General features: G+C 37.9%; 1 protein-coding gene across 4 annotated transcripts in view; it reads left to right on the top strand.

Annotated features, from left to right (window-relative positions):
- Positions 1-9,541: 9,541 nt before the first annotated feature.
- LOC106050356 (cleavage and polyadenylation specificity factor subunit 6-like) overlaps positions 9,542-21,561 on the top strand; it is a 32,313-nt gene continuing 20,293 nt past the window's right edge. For 2 of the 4 annotated variants that reach the window (XR_008780387.1, XR_008780388.1), the window contains exons 1-6: positions 9,542-9,724; positions 11,906-11,989; positions 12,101-12,204; positions 12,746-12,846; positions 16,975-17,064; positions 19,033-19,136. Coding sequence is in view for 2 of the 4 variants with exons in the window: in XM_056045355.1 (XP_055901330.1) it covers positions 9,680-9,724; positions 11,906-11,989; positions 12,101-12,204; positions 12,746-12,846; positions 16,975-17,064; positions 19,033-19,136 (528 nt within the window). In the remaining 2 variants the exon portion in view is untranslated. The remainder of the gene's footprint in view (positions 9,725-11,905; positions 11,990-12,100; positions 12,205-12,745; positions 12,847-16,974; positions 17,065-19,032; positions 19,137-21,561) is intronic. The other 2 variants (XM_056045355.1, XM_056045356.1) reach the window with 2 other exon arrangements.

The raw sequence follows: 21,561 nt of genomic DNA, 5'->3' as shown, positions 1-21,561 counted from the left end.
AACATTCTCTACAACTTGCTATTTATTGAGCTCCATTTAGAGAAATCTCTAGCTTATGATCATACTGACTACAGTAACAACAAAACAACAACAAAAAGCTGATAAACATTCAGATCTGCCTTTTAGATTTAGTATCAACTAACAAAATATCGCTTATGATTTTTTTTTAAAGAGGTTGAGATAGATTTAGATCTATATTTGTATGCCAGGGACTATTAAAGTAAATTAAATATTTGAACTTCTTGTTTTGGTTAAAACTCACGGTAGTGTAATTACATTTTGTATTCAATGAAAGCTGACAATATCGTTTTGCGAGTAAGAATAACCCTTTCCATATTGAAGGACATCCCTAAAGGACATTTTTTGTTTGTTTTCAAGGAGATTTTAATAATTTAAGGAGATTTTCATCACTTTTTTATATTTTGCTATTTCAGGAGAATTCTAGGAACCCTTTAATAATAAATTAAAATGGTTTAATTTAATAATTTACACCAAAAACTCGCGCGGGGCCTATGAAAATGCGGGGCCCACTGCGGCCACATAAGTTGTAGTGGCCTAAGATCGGCCCTGAAACTAAGTAAAAACTCGGTAACTACGATACCTTAAAGACAGACAGATACTACCGGGGCATTCTCGATTCCTAATGATAGAAATTCCATTTCCAAATATCACAAGAGCAAACCTTCCAGAAACTTAAACTGGCATGGCCTCAGAGTACAATAAAATGAATAAACCAAATATGAGCAAAAAAAAATTTTTTCTGCAGAGAATAGGGATATAATTTTTGCAAGTAAGAACATGACACATATCTTTAAATATGCAACCAATTAGATGGTGGCTGTGATGGTGGTTACACACAGTTGAATGGTCAAACAATAGAAGAAGTTGAATCCTTTAAATACATAGGAGGAAGCATAACAAGACATGGAGGAACAATAAAAGAGATACAAAAATCTGCTTCAGTTTGTCATCCACTGCCATGAAAACTGGGGCAACTCTGGAAGAGTAACATCAGCTTCCAAGTGAAGTGTCAACAGCATTCATCTCTAGTGGTCTCTATATCCTTATAGGATTTTGAAAGTCACACACTGAACGTTGAAGCTGAAAGAGGACTTAAAGCCTTTGATATTTAATCCGACAGAAAAAGTTCTGGTTATCAGATACCAGGGAATAATGAGAAATGAGTTTGGTCAAATTGAGGAGCACCACAATATTGTGAAAGGATGAATACTGAGGTGGTATGATCTTATTGTAAAATACGACTCACTTTTGTCATTCTTCAAGGTACTCACTGTCAAAAGTCATCCTTCAAGGTACTCTGTGTATTCAAATATACAAAACCAGCAATGTCAAGGATGCTATTTTAAAAATGTTTCCAAATACAAAATTCATTTTACTTTGTGCTTCAAGTTCAAGAGCTTTTTAAAGTTTCAAACCTGGCGGGAAAACAAAAGTAGCTCCAGCTTTTTAAAGTTTCAAACCTGGCGGGAAAACAAAAGTAGCTCCAGCTTTTTACAGTTTCACACCTGGCGGGAAAACAAAAGTAGCTCCAGCTTTTTACAGTTTCACACCTGGCGGGAAAACAAAAGTAGCTCCAGCTTTTTAAAGTTTCAAACCTGGCGGGAAAACAAAAGTAGCTCCAGCTTTTTACAGTTTCACACCTGGCGGGAAAACAAAAGTAGCTCCAGCTTTTTACAGTTTCACACCTGGCGGGAAAACAAAAGTAGCTCCAGCTTTTTACAGTTTCACACCTGGCGGGAAAACAAAAGTAGCTCCAGCTTTTTACAGTTTCACACCTGGCGGAAAAACGAAAGTAGCTCCAGCTTTTTACAGTTTCACACCTGGCGGGAAAACAAAAGTAGCTCCAACTTTTTACAGTTTCACACCTGGCGGAAAAACAAAAGTAGCTCCAGCTTTTTACAGTTTCACACCTGGCGGGAAAACAAAAGTAGCTCCAACTTTTTACAGTTTCACACCTGGCGGAAAAAACAAAAGTAGCTCCAGCTTTTTACAGTTTCACACCTGGCGGAAAAAACAAAAGTAGCTCCAGCTTTTTACAGTTTCACACCTGGCGGAAAAACAAAAGTAGCTCCAGCTTTTTACAGTTTCACACCTGGCGGGAAAACAAAAGTAGCTCCAGCTTTTTACAGTTTCACACCTGGCGGAAAAACAAAAGTAGCTCCAGCTTTTTACAGTTTCACACCTGGCGGGAAAACAAAAGTAGCTCCAGCTTTTTACAGTTTCACACCTGGCGGGAAAACAAAAGTAGCTCCAGCTTTTTACAGTTTCACACCTGGCGAAAAAACAAAAGTAGCTCCAGCTTTTTACAGTTTCACACCTGGCGGGAAAACAAAAGTAGCTCCAGCTTTTTACAGTTTCACACCTGGCGGGAAAACAAAAGTAGCTCCAGCTTTTTACAGTTTCACACCTGGCGGGAAAACAAAAGTAGCTCCAGCTTTTTACAGTTTCACACCTGGCGGAAAAACAAAAGTAGCTCCAGCTTTTTACAGTTTCACACCTGGCGGGAAAACAAAAGTAGCTCCAGCTTTTTACAGTTTCACACCTGGCGGGAAAACAAAAGTAGCTCCAGCTTTTTACAGTTTCACACCTGGCGGAAAAAACAAAAGTAGCTCCAGCTTTTTACAGTTTCACACCTGGCGGAAAAAACAAAAGTAGCTCCAGCTTTTTACAGTTTCACACCTGGCGGGAAAACAAAAGTAGCTCCAGCTTTTTACAGTTTCACACCTGGCGGGAAAACAAAAGTAGCTCCAGCTTTTTACAGTTTCACACCTGGCGGGAAAACAAAAGTAGCTCCAGCTTTTTACAGTTTCACACCTGGCGGGAAAACAAAAGTAGCTCCAACTTTTTACAGTTTCACACCTGGCGGAAAAAACAAAAGTAGCTCCAGCTTTTTACAGTTTCACACCTGGCGGAAAAAACAAAAGTAGCTCCAGCTTTTTACAGTTTCACACCTGGCGGAAAAAACAAAAGTAGCTCCAGCTTTTTACAGTTTCACACCTGGCGGGAAAACAAAAGTAGCTCCAGCTTTTTACAGTTTCACACCTGGCGGAAAAACAAAAGTAGCTCCAGCTTTTTACAGTTTCACACCTGGCGGGAAAACAAAAGTAGCTCCAGCTTTTTACAGTTTCACACCTGGCGGGAAAACAAAAGTAGCTCCAGCTTTTTACAGTTTCACACCTGGCGGGAAAACAAAAGTAGCTCCAACTTTTTACAGTTTCACACCTGGCGGAAAAACAAAAGTAGCTCCAGCTTTTTACAGTTTCACACCTGGCGGGAAAACAAAAGTAGCTCCAGCTTTTTACAGTTTCACACCTGGCGGGAAAACAAAAGTAGCTCCAACTTTTTACAGTTTCACACCTGGCGGAAAAACAAAAGTAGCTCCAGCTTTTTACAGTTTCACACCTGGCGGAAAAAACAAAAGTAGCTCCAGCTTTTTACAGTTTCACACCTGGCGGAAAAACAAAAGTAGCTCTAACTTTTTACAGTTTCACACCTGGCGGGAAAACAAAAGTAGCTCCAGCTTTTTACAGTTTCACACCTGGCGGAAAAACAAAAGTAGCTCCAGCTTTTTACAGTTTCACACCTGGCGGAAAACAAAAGTAGCTCCAGCTGTTTGGTGTATCCGGTGTAGAAAGTACAGAAAGTGTTGTGATACGCGTATCGTAAAAGAAAGATCTATGATAGTTCTGTGCATTTTGTAGTATGCTCTTGAAGCACAAACTTATTTCACTAGGAAACAAACATTCCACTTTCATTCTGTGAGTTCAATCTTATATCAAAACAAACTAAGGAACTAAAGTTAATTGAGGAGATTTGATACGAAGATCAACTGCCATGCAGTGTGCTTGTGTACTTTTAAATATAATTAGTGAACATCATAGATTATATACGTAGACTAGATCTACTTGAAATATACCTTAATAGTTGCAATAACAATATATAAACATATACCTAAGAGACCTCTAATATAGAATTTGAAATTTGTAGGTTTTTTTTAAACACAGTCTAAAATAAAGACTTACAGCTACAGTGATGTGTAGTTCTAAAATGTTTTTAAAACACCAATTTGAAGGTAAATTTGGTGAAATAAACAAATGGATTATATTTTGTACGTTCACTTCTATAACTAAAATGTGATCTTTTTGAAGATTGGAGTGACTAGATCTAGCCTTGGCCAATCAGAAAAATGCAAACGATGTGCTATTTACTAATCTAGGGACAGGTGTCATAATTGTTGTATTATATAGGGTAGTTTATTAATGGCTAACATGTTCAATAATACGTCTTTAATATTTTGGTTGTTTTTGGCCTTTCATGCTTATTTGATTTGTATCTCCGTGCTGCTCATGTAAGCTGCGGGCGGTATTACGAATGGAGCTATCGATGTCTAGCGAACCATTCGGTCTAGATCCAATATTGTGTCCACAGATTTGTGCAATTTTTATAGTATTTTTAGGATCTTCACTGTATGGTAGGGCGACTTAACATATTTTAGGTTTACCGCTAGTATCTAAGGAGAGTGTATCCTAAGTTTCATCAAGATTGGTCAACTGGTTTTAATTTCGATCGAAGACAGACATACATAATTACATACATACTGCTTACATTCAATTCTATATATTTCAATGTAGGCTACACTTAATGGGACGAACCAGGCTCTAGATCTTATGCATTTATAATTTTCAGTCGCCGTTTAAATGGCTTATATCTAACACTAGACATATGTTACCCGCGACCCGCGGGTCTTTATTTGCGCATTACTGTCGATATAGTCACTGAGAGTGAGAGTAAACAATTAAACGAAATAATAATGTAATAAGTAAAGCGAATGTGTCAATGTAAAAATAGTGTGAATGAAGCTATCAAATCAGAATAGCTAATAGGCTTAAATCCATTTTTAAAAAAAAAAAAAAAACATTTGCTTGTAGGCCTACATATATTTGATTAAAATTTGAGATGAATAGACTAAATTTTGTATGTTCATGTGTATAAAGTATAAAGTAGATCTTGAGGTAGACATAGATCTAAATCTACACTAATCTAGAGCTTTAATAGACTATTGAGTTCATTCTGTGCTGCGCATGCGTGAACTTTTTTTCATGAATGAATATAGGCCTATCTCAACACGGCTACGCAGCTTTAGCGAACAGCGAACGAATATATTAAAAATGCTTTAGAAAAACAAATTTGAATGTTAATTGATTAAAATATGAAATGAATGGACAATAATTAGTATGTTTATGTGTTAAAGCATAAAACTATCTTTGCGAAAAGAAGTTTTATCATCTTAGAGTTCAATAAGAGTTTTAGACCTAGGCCTAGGAATAGACTCAGTAGAGAGATGTGTTAATGTGTAACCATTTGGTAATAGTAATGTCTAATGAAAGAATGTAGTCACAGATATCAGGTACTAATTTATGTAAAAAAATGCTTTTGGATAATATAGTGGATTGGATTTAGATGTATGTTAAACGTAGCTAATGATCCTTTCACGTTATTTCTCTTTCGCTACGAAAATAAAATTAGTTTTGAGAAAATGGGTTTACCCGAAGTCGATACATTCTTATCTATTAAAAACGAAAAGAGCGATAGCTTTGTTAAATGAATGGGATTATAAAGTGAACAATTAAACGAAATAATTTTTAGTACGCGATTCATGAATGAATATAGATCTTGGCCTTTAACTCGGCTTCGCAGCTTTCGTAAACGAATGTAGCTTTAGAAAACCAAATTTGAATGTTTATTTGATCAAAATATGAAATGAATGGACTTTAATTAATATGTTAATGTATTAAAGTATAAAACTATCTGTGCAAAGAGAAGTTTTATCATCTTAGAGTTGAATTAGAGTTTTAGATCTAGGGATGGGATTATAAAGTAAACAATTAAACGAATTAATATTTAGTAGGCCTACGTGATTCATTACGGTAGGCTCATAGACATATATATATAGACTGGACGATAAAGAACAAATTATTATCGGAAATATTTGGGAAAAGATCAGTTTGTAGATCCACATCACAAACCTATATATATTTGCCTATGTCTATGATTATAAAACAAAGACAAAATATTGGGAATATGGCAGTTTTGCACTTTTCAAAACTAAAGATCATAGTTATATATTGGCTAAAATGTTAGTCCTAGAATTTATAGCTCAATCGCCGCCATTTTTTTTCACATAGATATAGTACATAAAACATATTGACTCCCCCCAAATAAAAATAACTTCCTACTTCCAGTCTATATTTATTTATGTCTATGGGTAGGCTATTGTCTAATGAAAGAATGTTCGTCAGGAAATCTGTAGTCACAGATATAAGGAACTAATTTATGTAAAAAATGCTTTTGAAACACAAAATCGAAGGTTAATTTTATTATATAATGAAATCAATGGATCTTCTTTTGTATTTTCATGTGTCAAAGTAAAAAACTATCTGCGCAAAGTGTATTTCTTAAAATTAGATCTAGGTCTAAATCCTTTCTATCTTTTCTCATGTCAACATTGTAGACATGGCCTAGATCCATAAAATACTATAGCTGTAATAGAGTCGGACAACTTTATTTTTTTTTGAGGGTCTTAAGTTTGTTTTAGGGCTACAATACATACACTACGGTCTAAGTTGGTACCCAAGGAACATTCCTGCCTAGTTTTATCAAGATTGGTCAAGCGGTTTTTATGTCTATAAGTAACATACATCCATACATACATACATACACCACACATTCTACTTTATAATATAGATTTCTTAAACTAGAAAAATAGGCTAAACATACACATAATCATATACTAAACTTAAAGGTCTACAAGGATACATGTAGGACGTAATTATCTTATTAAGAAGGAAGGTATTTAATTTATAAGCACTTCTCTTTTTTTTTTTTTTTTTTGGTTTCTAACCAAATAGCAGGATATTGCGCTGTCAACAAAAAAAAAAAATTCCCCGAGTAGCAAGACATGCCTACTATCAAGACCCAGAGTGAGGAAAGCACATGTTGAAAATGAGATATTTGAAAGGGCCTTAAAGAGAGACTTTCAGGTGTACGTGTTTCCGCTAATTAACCATGTTGCGCGCAAAAATTTAAACTTCAAATACTTCTTTTAAATTATTGCTATTCCGCTATATGTATATATATATATCATGAATTAGAAACAAATGGAACTGGTGATGCGCATTGACAAGACTTCCGCAGCATATGGCATGCAAATAAATACCGAAAGAAAACAAATTATGACCAATAGCCATCAGGGCTTTAAAAGAGGCATTCAAAGACCGCATCACAAACCAAGAAATCAGAGACAGGGTTACTGCAGCGATCGGAGCCCATGACGACCTGCTAACTATTGTAAAAAGACGAAAGCTTAAAACCTCTGGCCACATTACAAGATCTACGGGGCTCGCAAAGACCTTCCTTCAGGGAACAGTGCCAGGAAGAAGAAGAGGCAGACAGAAAAAAACGATGGGAGGACAACATTAAAGAATGGACGGGCCTGCCATTGAGAGAGGTTCTAAACAAGGCAAAAAAAAAAGGGAGGAATGGAGAAAGACGGTCGACAAGTCTTGCCTGGTGCCCCAACGGTCCAACAGACTAAGGGTAAAAAAAGGTAAATTATGTCCCATAAATGCTTAAATCTAAATGATGAGTTTTCAGTTTGACTTCCGTAATTAGGCCTAATAGTTAAAAAATAAATCCTTTTACATATACATCTATATCTAGATCTAACGTAGTTATTAAAGGCTATATCTAGAATCTAGATCTACACTACAAAGTACAGCAATATATCTAGAATATCAATCCAGACGTATAATAATTTAAAATATCTTTTAGGTGTAAAATCTAAGCTTTAGCCTCTTAGTAGGCCTCAATATTCTAATTCAAATAGATTTTAGACCTTATTAACTGTCTTAACTTAGTACTACAAGATCTACTACTCTAGCTATTGAATAAATATCTACGTCTATATAGAGATTATCTATCGGAGAGATAGAGAGAGAAAGAGAAAAAAAAGAGACACTTTAAGACTCTAGATCCACTCTAGATTATTTTCTATATATAATCTAGGATTCTAGATCTAGATAATAATCTAATATCTAGATTCAACCTAAATTTACTAGTTACTGGATCTCGTGTAGATTTAGATATAAATATGATCTACAATAGATTTAAATGTATAGATAGATGTAGATCAATATTTAAGTGAAGACTACAACTTGAATCTAGATCTAGAAGATCCAATTGGCAGTAGATCTGGATCTACATTGAAAAAAAAGCTTTCAAATAAGTCTGTACTAGAATTTAGACATAGTCCTTATTAAATTCTATTCTGTTCTTAGAAATCAATATGTTAGAGACATATCGGAAAAATGTTTAGGCATGATTATAAATGACCCTTGTCATTGAATAAACGAAGCATTAGCGCTTAGCTTAACCAAATGTAGGCCATAATAAGACGAAATTTAAACAATAAATGAATTTTGTATTCAATATTTTCTTTTTATATAAATAAAAACAATAATGACGATTTATTTTGTCGGAATTCGGACTTTGCGGAACAAAATAAAAGTGCCAATGAGGAACGGCGTAACATGTGAGTTATATATATATATATATATATATATATATATGTTTTAGCGGGACAGTTCAGCTTAATGCGGAAGGCTCATCTGCAAGTAGCACATAAAAATGCACTAGATCTAGTAGAAAAAAAACCAACGTTGGAATCCCTGAAAACATATAATTTTGAGTAGGTTGATCAAAAATAAAATAATTTTGTGATGATCTCTTACCATAAAAAATTATATCTCCCATAACAGCTTGTCTGACAGGGCTCTGTTTATAAAGAGCTAAAAAAACATTTTCTAACCAACACAGGTAAATCGCGCGCGTTCGAGACGTAAAATCCTTCTTTGTCTCTGTATTTCTTTTTTAAATGCAGTGCAGGATGCGCAGACAGGATGCGCAAAGACCTGTTTTGAAGTCAGCGTTCCTTTAGTTTAGTTCCATGATTAAACTATTCAGTCGTTTGTGAAAATCTCACACATGTCAACAATACACAACACATTATTAAGATCTTTTTAAAAAAAAATGCACTGCTTATCAATGCATGCACAAAGCTGCACTGGACTGCTATTATCGGGCTAACTATGTGAGCATTACAAAAGTTTGAACCATAGACTTACATCTACAACTAGACTGGAAACCGGAAATAAATTCTTATCCGCGACTGATCGCTCGTGAACATTGTGTAGAAAGTTGGATCAAGGCGTTGTTTTGTCAAGTAGTTCAAAGAAGTCAAGTTGTTGTTTTTTTTTTCAACCCTAACCTATGTAACATATAATTTTATTTTTTAGATCTAGATCTAGTATTGATTATCAAAAATACACAAAAAATCACAATTTAGTGTTGCATTCAGTCTTTTGATCAAGAAGATTATGTATCTAAAAATTGCAAAATAATAATTCTGAGACGCGAGTACTCTTATTTATGTCCATCGCTTCTTGAACGCAAGTTGATCCGTTTTACACCAGCATTGAACGGGAAAGAAGTAAAACCAACAGCTGGGTACTTTGGAGATCTCACAGCTATCTCTAGGCAATGTTTACAAGATAAATATCGACCATTTGAAAAGTAGAGTTTGTCTGAGCTGTCTTCAGTAATGGCTGGCCGTGATCTCAATGAGAATAAGAGAAGAGAAGAACAGGTTAGTCGACTGGACATTGGATAAGTGTCCGCTGATGTCGTCTGGATCTCACCTGTTCACACTTTCACAGTCACAGCTGATCAAATACAGACGACGTTACTTCAAAAAAAAAAGACAATTACGTCCTACGTGTTTTCCTAGGTCGATCTTGTCATGCATGTTAGTGACTTAAATTCTGCCAAGTCACTGGTTTCCCTGGCTGACTCAAGCAACCCATTCCATGCTGTAAATGCACTAGGGAAGAAAGAGCTTTTGTACATATTTGTCCTAGCATATGGAGCAAGGAATGTGCCCTTTATTTTTTGTATTTGAAGATTATGGTTCAGGGTTTTATGTATAATTGATAACATTACTTTTAATTCTTCTATCTTGAAGGCTTTCTAAATTTAGTGATTTTACTAAGACTAAAGGACAAAGGTGTTACTCTTGTCAAACAACGACCAAGCGCCTTTACTTTTCCCCAACTAATGGTCAGGAAACCCATTAGGGTTTGTTGGACTTAGGGGTGTCATAAAAATCCAGATACTTTTCGATCTGAAATCTAAGTGCCTTACCACTCAGCTACCGCGCACCCCTTTAATTTTTTTTTGGGTGGGGTGGGGTGTAGAACTTCCTCATTGGTTATTTTATCTTGTCACCTTATTTAAAAGATCCGCCTTAGGCATCGGAGGTGGAAGATATTTAGCTTTTGCTCCAGCCATGAGTAAGCTGACCTTGTTAGACTTCCGTATAGCTAAGTGCTCATCACACAGGTCCGGTAGACTAAGGCTTTAGTATTGTTAGTCAGCAATATGTTGTCCCACACTCTTTTCTGCAGCCGTGACATGGTGCCCATTGCTTTGGCTATTCTCTTGTAAATGTCTTTACCACCGTTGGATATGACGGAGCCAAGATAACAAAAAATGGTCAACAATGTCCAGTGGTTGGCCATTAATGGTTACGTGAAGTGCAGTATTTAAACCAACGTAAGGAAGGTACCTATCAGGAACTCCTCTACGCTGATGATGCAGCTATTGTGGCTGATTCAGAAGCAAAGAGAGCCCTAAATCAAGCAATGTTAGGAACTCAAATTCCCTGCTCGGACCTGAGACAAAGTATTGCCTCTGCCACCTATCGAGAGTGGCAGGACCGATGGGAGGCTGAGACTCACAATAAACTCAGCCAGATTGTGGCGGATGTCAGGTGGCGGCCCATATCTAAGGGTCTGACAAGGCGTGGTAGCACGACCATGTCCAAACTTAGGATTGGCCACACCTACATCACGCACTCTTTTGTGCTGAAGAGAGAGGAGCCACCACTTTGTGAGTACTGTGACTCTCGCCTCACCGTGGAACATATCCTCATTGATTGCCCCAGATACCAGGATGTCAGGGAGAACTTTTTTAGAGCACACAACTTAAAAACACTATTCGACAATGTCGACCCTGGGAAGGTACTGGGCTTTATTCGGGAGGTGGGGTTGTCTACGAAGATCTGATTTATGAACTGTGAACATATAATATTTACATAAGATTTTTACCAAATTATTATATTTTTATTACCTTTACTATTTTAACTGTGAATAGACCTTGTTTTTAATGATTTAACTGTATAGAATTTAGCCCTTGTTATATAAAGGAAGAGTGATCCTTAAAGGATTACGGGCACGACATGGCCTAAATTGTGTCGATGTGCCTAAACTTAAAACTCAAACTAGTGGTTGTTCCATGTCACATCGATGTCGATGACGTCATGTGCTCCAGATTAAAAAAAAAACACTAAAAATGAAACTAGAAAATAATACGAAACTGTATGCGGAAAGTTTCTTACTTTAACGAGATATTAAAATTTGTTTACAACTAAGTCAGATAAACTTTGTGTAGAATACATGTACAGAACAGCTATACGTAGGATAAGTTATCTTTGCTAAATATGTAAGCTATAGCTATCTTTGCTAAGTATTATTTAGGATAAGTTATCTTTGTTAAATATGTAAGCTATCACTATCTTTGCTAAGTATTATTTAGGATAAGTTATCTTTGTTAAACATGTAAGTTATCGCTATCTTTGCTAAGTATTATTTAGGATAAGCTATCTTTGCTAACTAAGTTTACAATAAACTAACCTTTGCAGAATAATTCTAGAATAGGACAACTTAAATAGTCCATGTATGACTAATACTCCATCATTTTTTGTATTCAGCGAATGAGTGCCCCTATAGTTGCTAATGTTGCACCAGGCTTCAAACGAAAAGAATGGACGCTTCTTATTGACAACTTGTTATGGGTAAGCTGCTAGCTGTCTGGAGAAAATGTCTAAAGCAGCAGTAAAAGAATGCTTGCTAACTTTGACAGAATTTCTTCCAGTTGCTAAATAAAAGTCAATGTTTATTTACAGACTACAACAGAGCGAAAAGTTCATGACGTCATCAGTTCCTTGGGTGTGATAGATGTGATCAAAATTCTTCGCTATAGAAAGAACGGCCCAGGCCAACAATATGGGTACACATTCCCTTTTTAGAGCATATTGTCTACATGTAGCGAACACTTTCTCTTTTTTAGAGCATATTGTCTACATGTAGCGAACACTTTCTCTTTTTTAGAGTATATTGTCTACATGTAGCGAACACTTTCTCTTTTTTAGAGCATATTGTCTACATGTAGCGAACACTTTCTCTTTTTTAGAGCATATTGTCTACATGTAGCGAACACTTTCTCTTTAAGTGTAGATATGTCTAACAATTATATATTGACGTTCATTACTCGGTGTAGAATGCATATATTGTCTTTCATAACTAATATTGTCTAGTATAGCTTGTACACCGAGATGTTACATATGTATTTACTTTCACAAGTACACACTTAAACATTTCTTGCTCTTATTTGTCAAATGTATAACAATGTTACATTTCCTTATTATATTCTCTTATCAATTTAATTCCTAACGGTATCTAATCACATCTAATGACATAAATGAAATTAAATGACATTTAAATTTAATTGACCAGATTTGAAAAGACATTTGACTTTGTTCTCTGCACAGATTCCTGGTGCGGTTGGGAATGGAACTCTCGGCGCAGATCATATTGGAGCGACTTCCTAACAGAAGAATTGATAGTCGATTCCCTCGAGTCAGCATCGCGGGTATACAGTCTTTTTTTAAAAATTACACTTTTTAATTCATACTGTACAGCCCTATAGAAGAAAATATATACCGAGAGCTGCCTGATCTGCGCAGTTCATCTCATCTAATGCACTAGTGATCTGAACTTTCCAACATAATAATTAGAAGGCAGTAGAACAAGACAGTAGACGTGGAAACGTTTTAGGAGACTATAAAACACAACCACTTTTGGGTTGCCAAATGAAGCTTAGTTCATTGCATACACGGGAATGGAAGTATTCCCACACACCGTTCACCAAGGATCGCACTATGGCACGCTCGAAGTGGTACAAAGGAAACGAGGTAGTTGCCCAGGTGTACTCAGGTGTGCTCAGCCTTCTGCCTTGCCTCTAGAGTCTTTGGACACGAGCCATCTGTAAGAGGAATGTAACGAGATTAGATTCTGCTTGGATCTCTCCCAGACAAAACAAATTGTTCAGGCAGGCGAGGGGAGATTTCATTTTCACAACTGGAAGGATTCTTCTAACCTATTTCAAAACTAGTTCTAATATATTAATCTAAGTCGTATCCTCCTCCTGATTGTATGATTACGATAAGTTTTAGATAGTTTATTCCTGCCACAAACAAACACTCACAGAGTTACAGACACACACTGTCGTAAATTTGTTTATTCGATTGTAGTCCCTAGTAATTGTTTACATTTGTTAGACTGTGTACTGGCTATGTTTCGTGTCGTGATCTCTACTATGTGTGTAGTTGTTTGTCATTCAGTGCAATAAAGCTTTGGATGTAACATGGTTTTTGTAATGTTCCAGTACGACACACACACACACATATAGATCATAACATTTTTTGATGCTCTACGAAATAAACCCTAGTTACTCTGTAGGAGGCCTACATCTTTAAAATGTCTCGTTAATGACTTACTTTAGTAGTTTTTTTTTTAGTAATTTCACTATGATCTACTAATTTCTCTACTTTTAACACTGTCCTATGACTCAAGGTTTATTGACAAATGTTTAAATCTACTTACTAGACTACTTATGTCATAAGACCATTATTGTTTTTTTTATGAATTGCGTGGTTTTTTTTTTATTCGGTGTTTACTTTTATTTTGATATTTCATTTGGGTTAGGGTTAGGGTTGGGGTTAGGATTAGGATTAGGGTTGGGGTTCACCAAATTCACTTCGCCCAGGGCCTCCAATGACCAAAGACCGGCCCCTGGTCGCAGAGTGGACGATGAGACAGTGGTACCCAAGTATCCCAGAATGTATTGCATGATAGAGATAGGGTAGAGACAAAGGACCGGTACATGTTCAGATCCAAGCGACTCCTTGATATAAATAGATCAACCATAAAACACTCTGTCCACCTTCTTTCACCTGCTATAAGAGAAACGTCTCAGCACGTGGCTCGTCAAGAAAGGTCTCAGCACGTGGCTCGTCAAGAAAGGTCTCAGCACGTGGCTCGTCAAGAAAGGTCTCAGCACGTGGCTCGTCAAGAAAGGTCTCAGCACGTGGCTCGTCAAGAAACGTCTCAGCACGTGGTTCGTCAAGAAACGTCTCAGCAAGTGGCTCGTCTAGAAACGTCTCAGCACGTGGCTCGTCAAGAAAGGTCTATCAGATATGGGGAGCGCCAAGCTCCATCAGAGGGGTTTAGAACTGAGCTCCGGGGTCAAACTGTTTCTTGCATTTCTGAGCTTCAGAAACTCTATCACCTACATGGCACCATTTTTCCTTGTAAGAAGAATGCAACTCAAATCAAAGTAAACTAAGATGGAGCGGGACATGTCCATACTGAAGTGTGACAGACATTGAAAGGCAAACTCCGATGGTTTTGACAATTTTTGATATAATATGTGTTTTGATTTACAGATAATGAATATATTATTCTTTTTTTTTTAAATTTGCAATAATAACTTTGTAATTGATGTTTTTCTGACATATTTTTTCTGCGCATTCATAACGATCAGATTTTACCTGGTTTCTATGTGACGTCACACAGACCTAGTAATTTAATCTATTGACTTATTGTATAACGGGAGACCATACAGCAAAGTTTACATTCTCGTAAAAGAAATATATCTTCGTCAATGCAGTTAGATCTAGGATCTTGTAAGCAAAGAAAAAAATGCGTGTTGAAAATAGATTGACATGCTTGACTAACCAGGGCAATGTGTATTTTCTCGCCACGACATGGCCTATATTGTGCTGATGTGCTTAAACTCAAAACTCAAACTCCACTCAACACACACAAACACTATCGCTTGGTTGTCTTGTCATGACCAACTATACGTAGTCTAGACTACCCTTACACTGACCACTTTGTTAGAATCAGTCAGACACACGATCTATTTACTTTTTAGGACAGGGAGGGTTTGAAAATGTTACTTTTTTATCGAGTTGAAAAGAACGGATGTATTTGCATTGTGGTTCTTCCATATTTGAGTATTTAGTAAAAATGACACTTCTCACAACTTGTACAAAAGAAATGATGCCATTAGTGTGATGTTTTAAAAGTAGAAACTTTCTCTTTCTTTTTGGTGAACTACGCTAGCAACAAAAGAGACTTTCCAAAATGTTCTTTGAAGATCTCAAGAGTCGACATTCTACTTTACCTTATTACGCCAAGATCTAACAAACTTACACGCGCCTTAAAGGGAAACTCCGAAGGTTTTTCAAATTTGAGTTATTGACATTTAAATTCTGCGTAAAAAGTTGTAATAGTAAACATTATATCATTTTGTATTTAAATGCTAAAAAACATTTATATTTAATAAATTAGACAGTACATTCTTGACATCTCAAAAAAAAAAAAACGGGAGTTCTTTGAGATTTTGTTTTTAGGTTAGGCATACGTCACTTCCCTCAACAATACTGAAAGAGAAACTACATTTAACCAATCGTATCGCTTCTTTCTTACAGTAGCTGTTTGGCTGTCAGTCATGATGACTTTTTTTATCGAGTTGGTTATCCTAATGCTTTTAGATCTCTCTCTCTCTTTCTTTATATACAACTGTATCAGGACTAGGCCGTCACCATGACTTTTCTGCTACATAAACACATTCACGCTTCTCTTTTCCACACGAGACATTTTGAACAAATAATGAACTAGTTTTAGATACAGATCCATATATTAATTATGCATAAGTATCTGGTAAGTTGAATATATTGTAAGCTTTATTTTGTAAGTTGCCTGCTTTATAAAATGTGCATGTATTTTCCACTTGGGTGCAGGGGCTGACTGGCGAGATGGCATTAGGGCAAATGCCTGGTGGGCCGATACCCAAATGGGCCGTTAGGACCAAAGTAGCCTAATCACATTCTTTTTGAAGTCACGTCTGTATTGTATAAGATAAGGGCGGCATGGATGCCTCTACGGCACGTATTAACTTGATAAAGATTTTATAGTATTCTCTTATAAAAATGGCACTTTAAGTGACATATTGAAACAACAAATCTTATACAGACTTTTCTAGGGCCTACTCATTGAATCTAACGTATTTTCCGAAATAATAGCCTACATCCGTAGACAGTGCCTTTAAGGGCCTACATACTTAGTGAGTAAAAAGCAAAAGGCGTGTTCACTGTATGCGTGTGTATTGCTATCGAAAAATTATCAAACTTAGGAGAATGGTTTTGAGGACAGGTAGACCTAGAATTGGATGTACATTATATACAATTAAATTTATGGGCCGAATGATATAGAAATGCCTGGGGATTTTGATATCTAGTCCTCCCCTGCTTGGGTGTCACCCCCAAATGGGTGTCACCCGGTGCGGACCGCATTCCCCTAGTGACGCCACTGTGAAGAAATAACGTGTACAAATTTTGTGCTAGACAGACAGAAAGACAGGCAGACTAAGTGAGTGGATACAAAATTACTTAATTTTGGATTGCAACTTGTTTCTGCTAGTACTGAATGTTACGGTCCCCTTTGTATTTCAGCTGAGACATTTCTGCTAGTACTGAATGTTACGGTCCCCTTTGTATTTCAGCTGAGACATTTCTGCTAGTACTGAATGTTACGGTCCCCTTTGTATTTCAGCTGAGACATTTCTGCTAGTACTGAATGTTACGGTCCCCTTTGTATTTCAGCTGAGACATTTCTGCTAGTACTGAATGTTACGGTCCCCTTTGTATTTCAGCTGAGACATTTCGTGAGACAGATGGCCTTCTCTTACCCCTGCCAGGACACCACCCACCACTATGTCGACATTTCAGTTACTCTGGACCAGGTTTGTTGTTACCTTTGTGAACACGCCATTCATTCGATACACAACCTTTCAAACAACAACTATGCCCTACAATAGTCCTTCAGTTTGGACAAGCTGGTGTAACACAATAATATCATAAACACTGAATTACTGCCATAATTTAGACAATGGTCAGACTGGAGGGGTCGAGCTCTGCCAATGTATTTGATTAGCGTGTGAATAGTATTCGATTCTGAGCCCCTAACAATCATCGCCGTGAAATCTGGATTTAAAAACATAAACTAAGTTCTGTTTTATAAGACCTAAAAAGAATGCATGTATATGACATCGTGTATTGTATGGCCTGATAGCGCACGGAAATAGGAATCCCAACATCGAAACAAAACAACAAACGCTTCTTGCTAGAGCCCTCAGCCCTCAACCATAGCTCCCACTAGCCTCCCACCCACCTTATTTTTTTTAAACCGTGACTTAAACAATGATGTAATTTCATACAAACAACCTATATAACTTACCAATGTTAACCATTGTGTTGGAAGGCTTCATTATTTTAATGGTTAAGCCCTCTAACTTTACACTAATCTTGAACTTCTAGAACTAATATAAAATTATATTTTGTTCCGAATGGTTCTAGAAGCGCGGCAGAGTTTTTAAACTGACAAAAAAAAAAACATTTTAACAATTTCTAGCGATAAGAAACGTACTGCGTACTGTCTTCTTTGTTCTAAAGCTACATAAAGCTACATAAAGCTACATAAAGCTACATAAAGCTACATAAAGCTACATAAAGCTAAATAAAGCTACATAAAGCTACATAAAGCTGCATAAAGCTGCATAAAGCTACATAAAGCTACATAAAGCTACATAAAGCTACATAAAGCTACATAAAGCTACATAAAGCTACATAAAGCTAAATAAAGCTGCATAAAGCTACATAAAGCTACATGTAGCCACAAAAGTCAGAACCAATATAAAGAACTTGACAAGACGAATCCCAGTGGCGTGGTCATTTATGAACTGTACTGTACTAGCTAACTGAACAATGTAGATCTACATGGTGACAGCCAAAGATTGATTGTACAGTTAACTGAACTGTGCGAAACTTTATAAACTTTGAATCTCTCGTTACATACGTGTCAGCCAAACTTCTAGAAACCCAAACACCAGGGGGGGGGGGGCTATCACATTCAGAAATTCCAGTACAGAATCGGCGCTGAAGGCGCCATTATCCCGAATTATTGTCGGAAAAGATTTTATCCAACAGACAGACATGAACCAAGTGCATTTCAAGCCCCCCCCCCCCCAGTCCTACCTGAAAGATCCGCCATGTCATCGACTATAAAGCTATGAGGACCGGTTTTGACATATACGTAGCACTCAGTGCCCGGACCTTCTCGCTGATACCGCCGTGAGGCTGAGTATGCCACTAGAACTGTGAAGGAACCATTGCTATGATGGTCTCTCGTATGGAACGGTGTGGCGGACTTGTTGGGTTGTGGGCTGTTTGTTTAACCCCCACCCCGAGTGAGATAAAAAAAAAAAACTCACCCAAGATATCCAGCAGAGGCTTGGTTTGCTGTCTGTTCTTAGCCTGTCTAGTTCCACTTCTAGACCTTTCCACTGAGGCTCCACGCTTAGGCGAATTGAGCTGAATCCTCCACGGGCCTTCACCAGTTCGACTAAAACACCTGGTCAGTCCATGGGCTGAACGCTTTATATTCACAACTGTCACGATGGACTACATGTAAAAAAAATTTGCTGAAGGCCAGTAACAATCGGCCATTCCAACTCGCGCCGTCAGTTTATTTCTGATAATGCTCCAATCCGTTTTTGTTAAATAATTTTTCGTCAGAATAATGTTTGGATTGACTCCCTTTCATATAGATAGTATCGAAACTCAGCGTCAGAATAATGTTTGGATTGACTCCCTTTCATATAGACAGTATCGAAACTCAGCGTCAGAATAATGTTTTTAAACTTTTGACTCAGGTTTCCATCAAGCATCAAACCCTTCTCGAAGTGCTTCAACGCCTGGACTTCCAGTTAGAAACCCATCTCCAGTGGCTGGTCCTTCACATGCTGGAAATGATTATGTTAGTATATATGTAAATAAACATTGTTTTTGATGTTTTGACATTTTACCCACAAGTCGGTTCGCCAACGGCGTCACTATTTAAAGTCTAAAATACGATATTCATGTTTTTTTAAGATGTTTTATCCGTCCAAAGTATCCCTCTACAATTTTGATCGCTGTCAGGGCTACAGTTATTTATTATTATATATTTAAATGTCTAGGTAGCTAAGTTTAATTTTAATTACAATATGTGAGTGTATTAAAGAAATAGAATAATAATGTTTTTATTTTTGTAATATAATATAATATAATATAATACAGTCCTGAAGTTCAGTCTAACTGACACATCATAAACATACAGTCAAACCAAAAGTAATAAACTATGTGATGATGATTTAAAATAAAATATTATGATATTTACACAATGATATTTACACAATATTTACACAATGATATTTACACAATATTTACACAATGATATTGTTACGAATCTCACTATCCAGGCTCTCTGCAAACTGCACCATACACCACCAACTTAAAGAACTTGACAAGTCAGGGCTCCAAAATAACGTAAAGGTTTAATGTCCATAAATAACAGCCAATACTGTACAATTGGCAGCACGTAGAACAGTACAAATAGCTCTGCGATAACAAATATCTCTCCGATAACACCGTTCCGCCGTATCAAGTCTTGCACTGGCCTCTCCGTCTCGTTCCGGGCTTGCACTGGGTTCAACAGTTCGGGACTGACTTCACACACTTGGGCTCGTTGTGTCGGACTCGATCACAGACCAAGATCAAGACGCCGTTCGTCTCAACTGTACTTGACAGTACTCCACACTGAACCGTCGTAATGCTCCGTACAGAACCACACCGTTGAACTGTGATGTAGTCGACCGTGTTCTGAACTCCTGTCGTGAACCCGCTTTCTGAACCGTCTTAACTGCGACACCTCCGCTCTTTATATAGGGTCCCTACTGGCCTTCTAGAACCGGACAGAACGTCGCTCGACCATTCTGGGTGTCAGATGACTACAACCCTCGTGACGCTCCTGAGCTCTGTTCACGACGCCGATCCTACTCGAACCTTCATGTTGTTAACTCGTCTCGGCCGATCGTCGTAACTCGTCACGGTTGACCGCTCGTCTAGCGCTGGCCTGGGGCGATTTGCGTCGGCTGACTACACTCACACCACTACCCCCATCTGTGCCACCACCAGGTTTATAACACTGCCCCCTCCTTAGATCTGTCCGTCCCGGACAGAATCAACATCATGACATTGGCTGTAAAGTTTCATCGCTGCAGGTGGGGGTCGATCAGTGGCAGTTGGCTTGCCTCTTGAGCTTGATGGAGCCATCCATGTTGCAGTCAGCTTCCTTCTTCTCCTCCAGTTGGCCTTCGCCTGTTTGCCTCGACGACGTGCTTTCATCGCCACCCACGTTGAATTTAGTAAACGTTTTCCTCTTTTCCTCCAGTTAGCCTTCATCTGGTTGCATTGATGTCGTGAGCGCATCGTCATCCATGTTGCACTCAGGAAAAGTCGCTTTCTTCTTCTTCTCCGCCAGTTGGTCTTCATGAGGCGGCAGTAATTTCTTGGTTGAATCACCATGCACGTTGGACTACGCAAACGCCGCCTTCTTCTTTTCCTCCAGTTGATCGTCCTCTTGTTGCAGTGACGTTTTGGTTGCATCGCTCTCTTGTCTGTTGGTACTGAGGACAGCCACTTGACACATGGAGAGGTATAGGATGTAAGGGCAGGGATTACCAAGGTTGTTGACCAAAGAGGTGGCTTCATAGGGCTTTGCGAAGAAGGACAGGGATGGGCTTCAAATCCACAGGACAGGGAATTGTGGGACAGGTCATCATCTTCAGCCTTGTCTGGAGGGCATGCTTGTGGGGCAGGTTGGTAACACTCCTCGTGCAAAGGTCCCTCGTCTTCGGCTTCAGGCTCCATTCGGCTTTCTTCACCACCATCAGGACCTCTGTCTCTCGTCTCAGTATCGGGCCAATCGCCTGTTGGTTTCAGACCTGGTCGATGACCTTCATCGTGTGAATGTCCATCAACTTCAACGTCAAGCTTCCTTGGATTCTCTTCACCACCATCAGGACTTTCATCTCCAGTCTTGGCAGCTGGACCAACGTCTGTTAGGTCCGGACCTGGCTGGTACCTCTCGACTTGCAAATGTCTCTCAACGGCTTCGTCAGGTTTCAATGGGTTCTCATGATCACCACCAAGGCTCCTCTCACTGGTTTTATCATCTGGACAAACATCAGTATTGGTGATTCTCTCCTCCACAGCAGGTATGCGTTGGTTCAAAGCCACTAACTCGGTTTTGATTCCCGAGACAATGACATCTATCTTGGCGTCTACCTTGGTGTCCATGGCATCTATCTTGGAATTGATGTTTCCTAGCATTGAGCTCAAGAGCTCCTCCATATCTGGTT

This window comes from Biomphalaria glabrata, chromosome 10, assembly GCF_947242115.1.
Source record: "Biomphalaria glabrata chromosome 10, xgBioGlab47.1, whole genome shotgun sequence".
NCBI classification, from domain to species: domain Eukaryota; kingdom Metazoa; phylum Mollusca; class Gastropoda; family Planorbidae; genus Biomphalaria; species Biomphalaria glabrata.
Note: the sequence above shows the minus strand (reverse complement) of the source record. Positions and strands in the feature narration are given on the sequence as shown.